The sequence below is a fragment of the Clarias gariepinus genome, chromosome 13 (assembly GCF_024256425.1).
Source record: "Clarias gariepinus isolate MV-2021 ecotype Netherlands chromosome 13, CGAR_prim_01v2, whole genome shotgun sequence".
Classification (NCBI taxonomy): Eukaryota; Metazoa; Chordata; class Actinopteri; order Siluriformes; family Clariidae; genus Clarias; species Clarias gariepinus.
The window spans coordinates 8,488,312-8,504,611 of record NC_071112.1 but is presented as its reverse complement, the minus strand read 5'-3'; the positions used below and the strand labels follow the sequence as shown (position 1 = coordinate 8,504,611).

At 38.4% G+C, this 16,300-nt stretch overlaps 1 protein-coding gene across 3 annotated transcripts in view; it reads right to left on the bottom strand.

Annotated features, from left to right (window-relative positions):
• Positions 1–16,300, bottom strand: part of arhgef10 (Rho guanine nucleotide exchange factor (GEF) 10) — a 69,773-nt gene that overhangs the window by 8,334 nt on the left and 45,139 nt on the right. For all 3 annotated transcript variants that reach the window (XM_053509632.1, XM_053509631.1, XM_053509633.1), the window contains 2 exons: positions 11,260–11,420; positions 9,335–9,509 (listed from right to left, as the gene is read on the bottom strand). In XM_053509632.1, coding sequence (XP_053365607.1) covers positions 9,335–9,509; positions 11,260–11,420 — 336 coding nt within the window. The remainder of the gene's footprint in view (positions 1–9,334; positions 9,510–11,259; positions 11,421–16,300) is intronic.

Genomic DNA, 16,300 nt, shown 5'->3' with positions numbered 1-16,300 from the left:
TCTATATATATCTATATATATATATATATATATATATATATATATATATATATATATATACACACACAGTATAATTTAAAGTAATCCAGTCATCATTAGCCTGGTAATGCTAAACTCACAGCCTTCAGGGTTTAAACTCACAGCCTTCTGGCTCTGGTCTCTCTCATATAAGGATAGATTAGGAGAAAAAATTATATCTGGCCAACACAAAAATGAGAAAAAAGAGGGAAATGTATTTTTCTTCCTTTATTTTTACTGCACACACACACACACACACACACACACACACGGGAGATCCATCTAAATATCTAAAAATTACTAAAAATTTGCATAACAAGTGACCATTAAGCATTGAGACACCACTAGTCTAGTGAAGTGACATAAATGTAAATTATATCCAAGTTTCCAAACTATGAAATGTAGCATTTCACCAAAGGTCATTGCTCGAGATTAAAATTGTAGCAGTGTCATCAAATCTGCTTGCATTTGCTCTTTTCCTTGGCAACTAATATAAACAAGTGGAAACTGAAATGAGTCAAGGTCTAACGTTCCATGATGTCCCCGTTTGACCAATACAAGGGGATTTGACATATTAATACTAGGTTCCCTTTTTCAGTCTCAGTATGGACAGTCTGAAAAAAGGTGGTATCAAGGCATTCCTGCTTATTATTCAGTTGAGAATCAAGAACGGCTGAATATAGAGCTTGGCTTTTTAGCTTTCTGGTTGCAGATGAATATTTATAACGTGTCTGGCCTGCTCTACATGCTGGTCTTCTTCTTTCGGAGCCAGTCGTGACATCCTCTGAAGGCAAAAAATAGATTCGGCTTTCGCTTGTGTGCTCATTTTGGGAAGCCACGGAAATAGACAGTCTGGTGTTTTCAAGGAACGATGGTGCAAAAACGTCTGTGAGTAGACAAGCAGACAACGTTCTATCCTCATGTCATGCCTCGAAACCCTAACATATAATTGTCGTGCAGGAATTATAGTCAGTAACAGTAGTAGAATCTGGGATTGAGTGTTTCTACATATAAAACTGCAGCTGTTCATAAGAAATACATTAGACCAAGATTAGACCTTCACCCTTGTCCTGTGTAGTATGGCATGTAAATGAAGTGCGCAGTAGCGTTTCAAGGCTTTGACACTTCACCGTCTCAATAGTTAAAGTCTAACGATTAAGAATGTAATGCTGTGTGCAAAGGCAGCAGCTAATAAAGTTCACTCCGTGAGTGGTGAAATATTTGTGCTCTCCTGACTCAGCTAAAAAAGAAATCTCTGTAACAACACAAAGAATCTCTGTATCCATCTCCATCTTTTTCTTCGCTCCATAATATTTAGATTTCCCAAACTCCAAAGCAAACTCTGACCAATATCAACATGCCCGGAGTCCATCTCCAACACTGCAGTAAAAGCTTTGATCTCGTCCATGCTCTGAGCTGGATCGGCGCTGGGTCACGTCGTAGGGAGCGGCAGAGTAGAAACAGACCCACATTCTTTATTTAAAAGAAGAAGAACTAAAAAACAGCCAGAAAGGGATCAGAGATTGGAGGAAGGTTTTGTGTACTGATCTAATCCTCAAAAGAGTTTCAAACAAGAAACTTGCAATGAATAAGTACATAAAGTTCTTTGATCACTGATATGACAGTAACATGCTTAAAATGCTTTGATATTAATTATCATTTTGAAACTGATTGATAAGATACGTTCAAGTTCACTTAATCAACAGATCAGACAAACCTGATGTAGAGAAAATATCCTTCTCTGTTCAATTATCTAAGTATAGCACGAGGGGTGTTCAAGTCAAAACTGGGAATTGTGGTTGTGCAGAATAACAACGCAGTTAGACGAGTCAACAATCGACGAGTCCTTTAATGGACCAAACATGTGGAAATGGCTTGGAGCGAGGTCAGGACTGTATGGGGGATGTGGCAATAACTTCTTCCTGTAATGTGCAAGTGGTACTGGTGAATGATTGTGTGTACAGTTCCCACAGACAGATGCGTCTCTTCCGCAAGTTGGCGACAAGGATCAGGCGTTCCACTCACTGAATGTTTACGGGAACGAGTGCAGCGGTTTCTGAGCCACCTCGTCTAGGATCATCATTCACAGATGTACCACCTTCTTTAAAACGTTTACACAATTCAAACTTGTAAACTGTGGCTATGAGTCTCATCACTGCACTGTACTGTGTACTGTAAATATCAATCGCTCTTACGCCTTCATTCACCAGAAATTCACCATCACCATTCCCGGTTTGACTCCAACGCTGTCATACATGATGATATTGTAATTATCAGTTTTGTTTCTGACCTAGTCTCAAATTCACTGAGAGACAAATTAAGTCATTGAGACTTCATTCCGTGGAAGCATGTCAATATGAATTACTCCCTAATTAGTTTCTAACATCCCAGTCCACAATTACTCTTACATTCCCAATAATAATCACATTGTGAGCTTGTGATAACATCTAAGCTTCTGACAAAGGTAGTCTCTCTTTCTAAAATCAGAGAACAGGGGAAGAATAGGTATCATCAGTAGGTCGCGCGCTGTTTGTTTGCTGCATGGCTGCACACATGGGCGCGTGTTTAGGCCAACGGTGACAAAGCCACTTACTGACAAAAGCCCACACTAGCATAGAGTATGGCTGAGTCAAGCATGAGGAGTGCTGAGTCATTCACAGCACCGCTCATCCACTGTATGAGAGGATTGTTTCGAACAATACCACAGGTCACAGTTATGTTTGTTCTAGTTCTTTCCAGAATAGTTTTGAGGAAAGTCACAAGAATTCGACATGGCACTCACTCTGAAAGATCGAGCTGCGTGCCTTTAAAACCTGATTCCTGATTCTCTCACACAGCTCAAATGAACGAGGCGTCTTCGTGTCCCGGGTCGGACCGTGGGGTAAACGTCTAAAGCCTTTGAGCCTTCTAAAAAAGCGCATCGTTGATGCAGAGCTAATAAAAAGCGCAATTAGAGGCTTTAAAAGGAACATTGTGTTGCATTCAAAGACACTTTAATGGATATCGGATCCTGTCTAATGGACACAGTTATAGTTTGAGGTCAAGTCAGATGAGCTTCAGGTGGGACATAATGTTTACTTGACTCACTCAAATGCAAATCACATCAAGTTGTACTTTGGATGTTATTCAAATATTTGGTAAAAAGCTCTTGACTTTTTTGGGATACGTAGTGGAATACAAGCCATGGCAGGTCTGCATGAACATAACCTTCCTTCCTCCCATAACCATTATGATTATATTTCTTTGTTCTTTTCTTACCTTCTGCACTCATAGCTATTTCTCCTGCTTTAGCAAACACAAATTAGGACCATGGAATAAAGGAGGAATAAAAACCTGTGTGCAGTATATGGGGACTAGTCCTCAGTGCTCAGGCCATGAAATGCAGTTTTGCAAAAACATATGCAATCTTTATTTAAGACATCAGATCCAAAATGTTCAGTAGTACCAGATTTTTAAGGAAAATAGCTGATTTATTTAAACAAAACAAAACTATAAAGCTAATAGTGGTATTTAGGATTACTTTACAATTGCTTACAAACCGAAATCTTTACACATATGAGATCTTCTGAAAAGATGCTTGGAAAACATTAGAGCTACATCATATATACATCATCATTCATTAGGATCAGGACCAGACGAGTCAGATTTATAAAATCAGGGGTAAAATGTACCAGCCAACACAATGCAATGATGATGTTTAAGTGCATCTATGTATAATACATCTGCACTTACCCTCAACAAAAATCAGGAAGTGACTTTTTTATGGTTGTGAGTTGTCATTCTGTCATCATTTATACGATCTTATTACCCAAATTAGAATGGGTTCCCTGTCAAATCTGGTTCCCCTTTAAAGATTTCTTCTTACTGCCATCTCAGGAAGTTTTTTCTTGCCACCATCAACCTCGACTTGCTCATCAGGGACTACTTGATAATTATAGTCTATACTTTTCCCCCCTTTTTTTTTAGGACATGATCAAATTTATTTCTACAATTTTGTGATTCGGTTAAGCTGGTTTGCAACAACGAGCAGTGTTGAATTCAAATCTGTGCTTGAGGTGTCTGTGTGTAATTGTGTTACAATGTGTGTTATAATGACTTAAAGCTGCACATGTCAGTCTTTCCACATTCCTCATTTCTAAAAGATTCTGCACGCTAAATGATCCACCTCTTAGGAAAAAAATAATAATAAAAAGTTCTACATGATCGATGCTCACCTGATTCTAACCTGGACTGGATTTAGAGCATTGAGGAATAAAGAGAAGCATCATAAAGTACATAAAGTTTAAACACAGCCACAAAACCTGTGAGGAGAAAAAAATCTATGGGAAATTTTAAATATTTCAGGGTTGCTTGAATTTTTCTTTGTGCACTTGTGAGCACACGATAATAAAATAATTTTAAAGACTTAAACCATAATAGCCAGAGCACAAAATCTGCAATGGATTATTAAACCCCTAATAGTAAATGAAATTATTTTCATCTTTGGAATTTCTAAGTTCAGAACCTCTCTATCACGTATAGAATTGGTTAAACTTAAAATTAAGAACAGAAATTAATGTAAATTAACAGTAATCTGAGGACATACCTACATACACATGTATCACGCATGCGCTTCTTGTTTTGACGCCGAGCGTCACGTAATCACTACTGAGCCAATGGTTTTTCTCTCTCTTGTGCTGCGGCATTGTGGTTAAATCGTTTCCCCTGCTGGGTCTTAGTGCGCGTCTCCTACTGGTATAAACAACATCCGTGCATGCGTCTACTGTTTACTATAACACTGTGACCATGTGTGTGTGTGTAAAACATATTTTATTAAGTGCGTGTGTAAAGAAAAAAAAAAGGCTCATCACAGAGGTTAAAAATCCATTTTCTTTCTGTTTTTTGTTATGTGTGTGCGCACATGTAATTTGACACCGTGCCGGGACACACACTTTCGGCTTTAGTGTGTGTGTGTGTTTGTATGTGTGTGTGAAGCATCCCCTCTCTGCTTCACACACAAGTAATTATTTCTACTTTTTTTTTAAAGGTAAAGTGCAAGTTATTTTTGTTTTATTTTTACTTCATATTTGGTGTTAATTATTTTTATGTATTTAATTTTTGGGCTGTGGAACAAGTAAAGTTTCTATTATATAGTTTCTATTTCTTTCTACAAATGAAAAGTTTCTATTATTTCTTATGGGAAAATTAAATTTGCTTTACGAGTGTTTTGGAATACAAGCCCGATTCCGGAACGAATTATGCCGTAATCCACGGTTCCACTGTATTCTCAATGTAGTCTTAAGGAATAGTTCTCCAGGCTTCTTGAAGGACTTTTTTGTCTCTCATTTCAAGTCCACTTCCTGTACCTGAGCAATTTCAGAGGAATGTTTTTTATTTGTTAAGCCACTTAATGACCTTTGAATCATTCAATTACGAATTTTTTTTTCGTAAGGCATGAACCAGTAAGAAACAGGTGCAGATGCTGACAGATGATCGGGCAGGTAATTAGAACCCTGGTGATGCTGAATGCTGAGTGGTTGGAACAGACGAGAGGGAAAATGAGGTTGCTGCTGAGGTTGCTAAATAAACAACCAATTTTGAAACTGTATCTTTAGGCACTTTGCAGTAATACTTTGTTCACACTTCTTTAATTTAATATACATAATTTACTTTCATTTAATATGAGGAAATTAAGGGGGTTAAGACTTTTGCACAGTGATGTGGTTCATATTTTAATCTACACACACCAGTACAAGTAAAAGATACATTGGGGGAAAAAAACACTTAAAGGTCTTTTGTAAAGCAAAATTCACATTTGATCAGTTTTGGACAATTAAATAGTGTGAAACTAGTGTTTATAGAGACACAAAATATGAAAAGAAAAAAACATTAATTTAGTGTTTCCATGTGTGGAGAAACCTGGGCTTGAACATGACAGTCAGCTTTCCGCTTCCCTAATGACATCATAAGTTGGAAACAAGTCATTTGCATAGGCCCTGCTCTGGCTACGCATGGTTACTGCGCTGTTGTTGGCTGTACAACAGAACACAAGTCATGAACTGGCTCTGTTGCTTGTTGCTACTCTCTGTGACAAAAACTTCAGACCCTGAAGCAGAACATTTGGGGTTAACTTGTTAACCTGGATAAGGATACGGTAACTTCTAACAGGACCACCTTAATGTCAGAACATGGTACAGGCGAGTATTCTTCCTTTCTGAAAGTCCAGCAACACGAGTGTCACTAGAGAACATCCTTAAAAAATAGGAAGTGGGAAAGCTTTTTAAGTTTGTAAAAAATGAAACTTTTGAAGTCGATCTTTGTTTAGGAAATAACTTCAGGCAATCATCAGGTTACTTCCTGTCCTTTGAGCTCTTATACGTCTCTGGAGTTGTTCAGTTGGTCTGAGGCAAGCAGGAACACAGCTCAGGGATAAACACACATACCTCACCATCTTTAATGAAGGGGATCAAAACCTGTCCTGACAAATCACCTCATCTCAGCGCTCCAGAAAACGCAAACCGTGATTCAATACTTAAAAAAAAAAAAAAAAAAGAGGATTCGATTAACAGATTTAAAAAGTGCATTATCTCACTCTGATCTCTACAGAAAACAGAAACATCTCAACTTCAGCTGACCTCAACACTCCCTTGTTTTTATTTCCTTATTTTCAAACTCGACCCTCCTAACTTCCTACACCCCCAAGCTGAATACAGAAGATAAGCTCTTTCTTTTATTTCTTTTCAACACAGCCAAGTCTCAAATCTGATTGGTCAGTATGTGTTGATTTTCCATAACAGCAGCTCTGTCATTCCATCAAATGCATTTGTTCTAACATGGTATTATCGTTACTATAGTAACCGCTTGCTCACAGGGAAGTGGTGTAGTAGACGTGGCGATCCAGTGCATACACATAACTTGCACGTGCACGCACCCACACTTTAAATCTATACCCTGACACACACACACACACCTCCCACACAGGCAGCTGTCTCAAATCCTAAACTTATAAAATCATAACACATTCGCTGATGAGTAACTGCTCGTTTAACAAGAGAATCACACTGCATAATGAAAAAGAAGCGTTAGAGCAGAGGGCAGACATGCTAGCGTGCATTTTAAACTCTTTTGTAATACAAGCAAACGTATAAGATACAAGCAAACTTTTGTTTTACTACATTGTTAGTACAATAACTGGCTAGCTGGGATCACTGGCACGAGCTATGCAAGGCTCTGGTTAGCTAGGTTTACTAGCTAGCAAGAACCAACGAGTCCAATACAGAAGTGGAAAAACGTGCAGTTCCTCAAATGACCACTAGGAGTTAATGCCTAAAAAGCAGGTTAATAACCACCGAGGCCCCTGTTAAATGGTGCAACTTACAGGGGTGAATTTTTATGTCATTATAGTAAGCCATAAAATTATGCATAATTAAAGGCGTGGTCAATTTTAGTGACACCTGCATTGCAAGTGGTTAACTGCTAGCTGTCTAGAATACATAGTTATAACTAACCTTCTAAGTGGAAACGTTGACCCAGGACGACATGTAGGTTATGGATGACGCTGTTCAATCAAGTAACATTAGCATATAACTAAGGTTAGCCACCTGAGCATTCTGGCTATGCTAAAGCTAAGCTAGCTAGCTTGTTATAACAGGGGTGAGTAGGTGTGTTCCAACTAATCACACAGGCCAAGCGCTGTTCGCTCCCCCCATTTGCCTATTTATGGATTAACCGGGGTTTAGGCAAAGTCAGTTTCTGAATGGCGATGACCCGCACTCTTACAAGTTTTTATTTTGCACACAAAAACACCCTCACTCACTCTACCTCATCTTCTATACCGCTTTATCCTGTATTCAGGGTCACAGGGGGCTTAGGGAACCAGGCAGGGTACACCCTTGACAGGATGCCAATCCATCGCAGGGCACACACACATACACACACACTACGGACAATTTGGGAACCGCAGTTAACCTAATCTGCATGTCTTTGGACTGTAGGAGGAAACCCACCAAGCACGGGAAGAACATGCAAACGCACACAGAGACGGGAATCGAACCTGGCCTGGAATCGAACCCAAACCTTGGAGGTGCAAGGCGACCACTAACCACTACAGCACCGTGCTGCTCATAAAAACATCCTGTCTCTTTATTTCTCTTATAAATATTGATATATTAATGTTAACATTTTTATTCTTTTCTAATATTACTTTTGCTTTTTTTCATATTTTACCATTCTTATATAGTCTCATTTATTATTATTATTATTGTTATCATTTTTAACCAATAATTTTCATTTTTTTTATAATGGATAAACGTATGAGCTGAAACGTCCAGAGATAATACTGTGAGAATTAAAGACCAGAGTTACGGCTTACTCATCAAACACCACACCCAGACCCAGAAACACACTCACACACACACACACACACACACACACACATAATACATCTTAACAAAAAGAAGAGGCCAAGCCTATGATGTAATCTCAAACCCATTTCCTCAAAACACACACAATACACAACACATAAAACACAACACACACGCACACACTGTCCTCCAGCTGCCCAGAAATATTGCAGTGTAGTCTTTGTGGCCAAGAAGAGGCTATGGGTCAATCCACTACATTCATAACTCTGATCTTCATAGAACCGATTTTCTGGAATGAAATCTAAATATGTAAAAAAAAATCAACACAACATGAAAACAGTGTGTCACGTGAAAGTCCTGTAGTGACTCAGGAGCAAATGAGAGGTTTCCAAATAATCACTTAAAAGCACATCACAGGTTTCAGCCAATCACAAATAACACACTGACAAAGTGTATGATGTCAGGATAAAACCCTGTCAGATAAATTATAGGCTGTGTGTATGTGTGTGTGTGGTTACATACCTATAGCGTGTAATTTCTGCCATTTGGAGTGAGCTGGTGATGTTTAGCTGAGTGTGTGTGTTTACAGTTTAAATGTGTGCAGGTTTAGGGAGGGCTGCATTTACAAAAGAGGAAGCTCTTTACATCGGTGTGTGTGTGTATGTGTGTGTGTTCAGAGAGGGTATTGCTGTCTAAGAAGGAGTTATTACCGCTAAGGTACACTAACATTGAAACAGACATACTGTCTGAGCAGCTGCTCTAAATTAAATTTAAAAGCTTTTAGGTGTCACAAACGTTTTTCTTTTTTTTTTCTTTGGAGCAGCCTTGCTTTATTCTCGATTCTGATTGGTCAGAAGGTGGTGCGCAGGAGAAGTTGCACAATCGCTGATGTGGTGAAGTATTTGAATAAAAAAAAAAATCATTTAATATTGGTTAAGGTGTGTGTGTGTGTGTGTGTGCATGTGTGTGTTTACCTGAGAGGATATTGTGGACAGGTGTAGCGATGTTGATGTCCTGCAGATGCTCCAGTGTCTCGGTGTGAAACAGGCGGAGTGTGGAACCTGAGCTGAAGGCGATCCAGATGCCCACTCCTGCTACCACCATTTGGGACACGACCATCCCCTCCTCCTGATGAGCCTCTAACTGGTGCTGTACAACACACACGCTATACTCAGTTAATCCTTATTATCTAGCAATACAATATTTAAGACTTACAGACTGGTAGAAAACACGCCCCTTCCAGTAAGGTTGACATTGACAGAGGCCACACCTACTTGAAAGGAACCAACAACCAACTTTTGCACCCCATGTCAAGATATCTATTTGTCAAAATCCTGCCCACTTCTGGACGACAAAAAGCACATTGCTTATCGGATGCCAGTGTCAAAACCCACATTCAAAACCAGTCACAGAAGCACTTTCAGTAAGAAAACACAACTGATAATGTTGTCATTTTAAACAACAATTTGTCTTCGAAGTAACTGCTTAAGTCGTCCTGAATTGCCTCTGAACCGTCCATGTTTTTGTTCACGGCCGAGCTACAAAGCTAACTAGCTATTAAAAGGTAGTTAGCCTTCATTAGTACTTACCAGTGTAAAAGCCACACCTCCCTCACTAGTACTGTCCGGTATAAAAAGCCACGCCTCCCTCCTTCATTAGCACTGACTGGTACAGAACTATTAAACTCTCATTAGCGGTTTCCTGCCTATCCTTGATAAAGAACATTCTACTTGTACAAACCTGAGCACTAACCCCCCTGCATGCATGGCTGATAAATGACACCTGGATCTGATTCATCTCCTCAGCACTAATTAGTGCAGTGTCAGCGCTTGGTCAGTCCGTAACTCATAGGGAGGACACCATGTTTGAGAAACATTATATTGCCATGGAGAACAAATCAGAGACTTCCTCTAAAAACTGCAGAAGTGCATGTCTGATCTTGTAAGCAGCTTAATGAAGTCATAGAAACACACTTCTCGATTAGAGAAACCAGACAGTGATCATTCACCCAGGAGAAACCACACTGCAGCATATATAATCAGTGTTTAAAGCTTGCTTGTTTCAATACCAATTCATTTTCAGCACAAGGTGTTAAGCAATGCTGCACTAATGGTTAAAACGATCTGTGATTGAGCTCTTGGATGATCAGGCGGATGGATTTTCCTGTAGCTTGCTGTCTTGCAATGTGAGCAGTCTCTCACAAATCGATTTCTTAGTCACAGAAAAAAGCATGCAGCAGAAACAGCTGCATAATCAGCAAAATGGCACAAAAGGAGAATGTTTTAGTAACAAAACCGAGGCTGGGCCTGAAGTGTTGGAAAAAAGAAGGAAATTGTTGGAAAGAGCTGACCATGTTGGATATATACCCCAAGCTTATATAGTGTTTCACTGATCTGTCTGTGTTGACAAAAAAAAAAGTGGGTTATCTCTAATGTCAAAGGGTTCGATGAGCGTTACAGTCTACTCTATGGCCTGTCAAGCTACCTTGTCTTACTGGATCTGGCTCAGGAATGACCTTACTCAACAGGAAACCCATCTTCATTTGGGTGATATTCGATAGGAGACATTTCAATATCAACTCTTCAAAGGAGATTAGAAGGTGTCCAAACTGGTGACAAAATCATGGGCACCTAAGGTGCGCCCATGCCAGCGGAGCCATAGGACAGCCTTTCGAATTTTGTGGGATCCAATCCCACAGAAACAAAACAAAAAAACATTGGCCATGAAAGGCACTAGAACACCCAGCAGGTCTAATTATTTTTTCCACTAAAGTTTTAATTGTACTGTAACATAAACACCACATATTGTATCAAACCAAACTAAAAAAAAACCCCATCCCAATTAATATGTCAACCGTAACATTCTAACCCAGTGATGGAGAAAGATTCTGGTCGTTTACCTCCACAGTGTGTGTGCGAGCATTGATTACGAAGACTTGTCCCCCAGATGAGGCCCACACACACTCCCCGACGGCCAGCAGAGCCTTTACTGGCAGCACACCCAGCTTCAGTAACCGCACGCTGGAGGAATCCCATGAACCGTCAGCAGAAAATGAATAATCTGTAAATCATGCAGCAATATGAAAATGGAAAATTGCTTTAAAGATTTAAGCATAGGAACATTTACAAATCTGTCATACGCCATTAAAACAATCACAAATTTGAGCACAAATGATCAATTAGCTTCAGCTGCAAGGAACCCATATCACCATTATATGCATATCAGATGTGCCAGTTTACCCTCATGCGTGTCTATGTTGCTTGAACCACACCTTAATTAAAACAAGCAGTTTCAGTGTCTATGTAAATAAGCTACTGCTGAGCCACTCCAATTCATAGAAAGGCACTGGACACCCATCTAAATGTCCCAAAATGACTAAGAAGTGAATTTTGCATATTAGGCTTGCTTTAAAAATAATATTTTCATTGTAATATTGTACTGTTTCAATAATAACAGCTCATACTGTGGACGACACTCTAAGATAACTAAGTTCTGGATAATGTTTGCCAAATGTCAATAAAGGTAAACAGAACATTAAACTGTGTGGTTATGGGTATATGGCAGGTATATGGTGGATATATGTTGCATGGTGGTTCTATGATGGTCATGTGCAGCTATGTGGTGGTTATATGATTCTATGTGGTGTTTATATAGTGTTATGGTTCGGTTATATGGTGGTTATAAGGTGCTATGTGGTCATTGCCTGTTGGTGCTATGGTGGTTATATGGTGCTATGTGGTGGTTATATGGTGCCATATGGTGGTTATAAGGTGCTATGTGGTGGTTATGAGGTGCTATATGGTGGTTATATACAGTAGTGCTATATGGTGGTTATATAGTGCTATGTGGTCATTGCCTGTTGGTGCTATGGTGGTTATATGGTGCCATATGGTGGTTATAAGGTGCTATGTGGTGGTTATGAGGTGCTATATGGTGGTTATATACAGTAGTGCTATATGGTGGTTATATAGTGCTATGTGGTCATTGCCTGTTGGTGCTATGGTGGTTCTATGGTGCTGTGTGGTGGTTCTATGGTGCTGTGTAGTGGTTATATGGTGCTACTGTATGTAGTGGCTATATGGTGGCAAAAGAAAACAATAAAAAAACATAAATAAGGAAACTGATGGAGAAATTGCATATGCTTGTTTAACCATAAATAATGAATTCAATAAATTATTATTTTCTTCTGCATGTCTGCATGTCCTGAAGCTAAACCTGCTCCGGTTAGGGTTCCACCCAGAATAAAAATGATTTCTGTGTGAATGGTAATATAGTAATAGAATAGTAATTAAAGTATTCATCAGGCATCATGCCCTGTCGCTAGCATGGACTCTCTCAAATACCATGAGGAACAAGGCTGCACTTTAGAAACACAGTTCACCACATACACACACCTCCACACAAGCAATAATTGCAGGATTGATGTAGAGTGTGTAGGAGGTGTGTGTGTGCGTGTGTGTGTGTGTGTGTGTATAAATATACATAATGGAGATTCATAAAAAAAGGTTTAAGAATGAACATATCCTTGTTTTCCAGCTACAGTCTATTTAGAAGGTAGAGGTTGAGGGTGCTGTGTTTTTTAAGCATGTACACACACACACAAACAACACACACACACACTGCTATTGAGGACTGGAGTGGAGTAACTGTGTGTGTGTGAACACAATAGACACTTCAAAAATAGGCACAGAAACAAATAGGACAAATAAATCATTTATAAATAACTTCATTTTATTAAGCAAGTACGGAGTGATAATTCTATAGAGTGTGTGGTTTACACACACACAGGTCTCTGATGGCACTGTTGGCACTGTTGGCAAAGATGGCACTGTTATCAATTGCTTGTGTGTGTGTGTGTGTGTGTGTGTGTGTGTGTGTGTGTGTGTGTGTGTGTGTGTGTGTGTGTGTGTGAGTGTGTCCTTTTTTCTTTTGTAGCTTTTTGTTACCTCTACCTGATCTACATTCTGTTTGTGCAACTCTGGACGTACTGCTTACATAACACAATCACCCACCCGCGCATGCATGCATGCAACCACACACACACACACACACACACACACACACACACACACATTACATTACTGTAAGTTGTGGAAAGACTTACAACATTATTCTAACCCTTACATTACAGAATGCTTCAGTGTTTTTTATTTGTGTTTGAGTGTGTGTTTGTGTGTGCTTGCACATGTACTTGTATCTTGGTGGGGACCAACTGTCCATGGAAGGACTAGAATATCAGACCCTTTGCCCTTGTTGGAAATTCGATGTACGATCCAGAGAGCATTTAATTGGACGAACATGAGATTAGGACAGAACGGGTCATTTAAATGATTATTTTTTTCCCCCAGGAAGTCATAATGTCTATATAAAAATAAATAAATAAATAAAAGTGGCCCTTTTGGCTTTCCAATTCAAGTTGAATTCATATTAAAATCTTGTCTCTTTAAATGTAAACGTGATGAATCTTTTACCTTTTTATGTCCCTGTAAAAATCTTTCACTCTTTTTCTCTCACATGCACAAACACCTTTTACACAAACATACCTTTCACACACCCTGAAGAGAAACTGACTATCTGTGATTAATTATGTTGTGTGTGTGCTCCTCATCAATCTCTCTCTCTTTCTCTCTCTCTCTCTCCTAATCCTGCTTTATTCAGGCTGAGCGAGTTCTGTCAGGCTTTAAAAAGTCAAGAGTTATGACTCAGAGCAGCCATTACATCATCTCTCCGCAGGGATCCCCTGACACCGCTTCTGTGCTTCACACACAGATTTTTAACGTCTTATATAATAAAGCCCGTTCTCTGCATTTTCCAGTGATTTAATTTAAGAACACCAGTCTGCTGACCGACATATCACACTCTTATAATCCCCATAATACACACAGTTCCTTTTTCTTTTTTAAAACATACAAATCCATCTTCACCAAATCATTTCTATCTCTTCAGTGACTTGGGTAACCAAACACTTGCTGTTCATTTATGCCAACTTGCTAACAAACTAATAAACAGAAAGCTAACATTAGCTGGCTATTAAAATCACACAAATCTTTTTATGCTAGCAAAGAAGCGTGGCTTTTATTTAGTGATCATCTTGAACTTGTACCTAGCACTGTTTAAATCACTGTTTGCTAGCTATAATTCAAAGTAAAGCAGTAAAACCATTATTATATGATTGTATATTTTGTATATTGTGAAAGCTAGCAAATAAGGTTTAGGTTTTTAGTTTAATTAGCATGCTAGTAAATCTGCTTAACTATATGTTTAATGTTTACTTGCTAAAAATCTTATATAATCATGAGCTTACATTTTATTAGCATGCTAACATATTTGCTTGACTTAACTCTCAGTTGATTTTTTAAGCTAATTAGCAATTAGTTTAGGTTTTACTACTGTAGCATGTGAGAAAACCTGTTTTACGTAACCATGATTTTAAGTTTTACTATCATACTCTAAAATCAGTTTAGAGTAACCCGGAGGTACGATGTTACTAGCATGCTAGCAAATATGTTTGACATTACCCCAAGCCTGTGTTTTATTAGCAAGCTGTGTGACTTAACCCTGGGCTAATGTTTTACTAGCATGCAGGCAAATCTCTCTATTACAGCTATGATGTTCTACTATCATGCTAGCGAATCTAAGTATGTTGCTCAGGATGGGAAAAAAAAGCCTCATAGCTAAAACATCAAGCTGCAAAATCCACTCATCATACAGAGAAATGGAATATTCCAGTCTGTTACAAAAAAAAAGGAATAATGGAAAGAGTGAGATAGTGAGAACTATTGGAGAACTGTCCTTCACTGTCTGTCTTTCTCCGAGCCTGCTAGACCAGATGAACTTCAAGCTCGGGAATTTTAGCAAGTTCATCCAATTTTTTTTTTTTTTTTTTTGAGAAAGAGAATGTATTTTTAATCTAGGTCTCTTTCTTTCCTTTTTTTTTTTTTTTAGTAAAAACAGGGAACAGAGTCCTCTTAGCAAGTCAAAACTAATTTATCATAGCAATGATCGGGATAGCAGGAGAGAAAAATATAGGAGAAAATATGAGAAAAAATATGCTTTGACACCCTTTTAAGGACTTAGCATTGGCAAATCATCTGCACATGTATTTTCCCAACAGTAAACACAATTTTTCTTAAATGTAAATATTAGCATTACAAATGCTAACCAAGCAACATAGCATCTATGTTGAGCTCACTGTTTTTCCTAGCAAGCTTTGCCATTGAGGCTGTAAAACTATTAAAAAATTAGCTAGGCTAATAAATTTCAAAAATAAATTTAAACTAACATTTATTAAAAAAAATGGAGCCTGTAAAAGGTATAATTTAGCCATGGATTAGCTTTGCTAATGTGTTTAATGGCTAGCTGTGAAGAATAAGTAGACTAATCTATCATCAAATGTATAATAATAAAAGCATTATGGCCAACGACATTAGCATGATTATGCTAACCAAACATCAAAATGAGCTTTGTTAGCAAGCAAGTTAAATCATGTATGCTAATTAGCGGAAAAACATTTAGCAGGATTGGGTAATTTAAACAAACCTTTATGGATGTTAAGTTGCAATAAAACTATTGTCAATAAAACATTAGAAACAATTTACTTGATCGACACAACAATTTACATGGACCAAACCACACAGTAAGCCAATTTTACTAGCAAGATAATCAAAGATGATGAAATTTTATTGTGAAAGTAAACAGTTAGTAGCTACCTTTACCACTATGTTAACATATTTCCATCTCCAGCATTTTGAAGCGTAGTTATTGTTAAGTGAAAAGGAAATTTAATGGAAAATTACATAACCTCAGGTTGTTGTCTCGCAGCTGGCTTTTAGGTTAAAATAAAGGAACTGGCACTGCGAGTTATTGTTTAGCAAACCTTATAGGCATACTATAACTGTTAAGAAACAACATCCTTCAGTTATGTTATAATCTACTGTCTA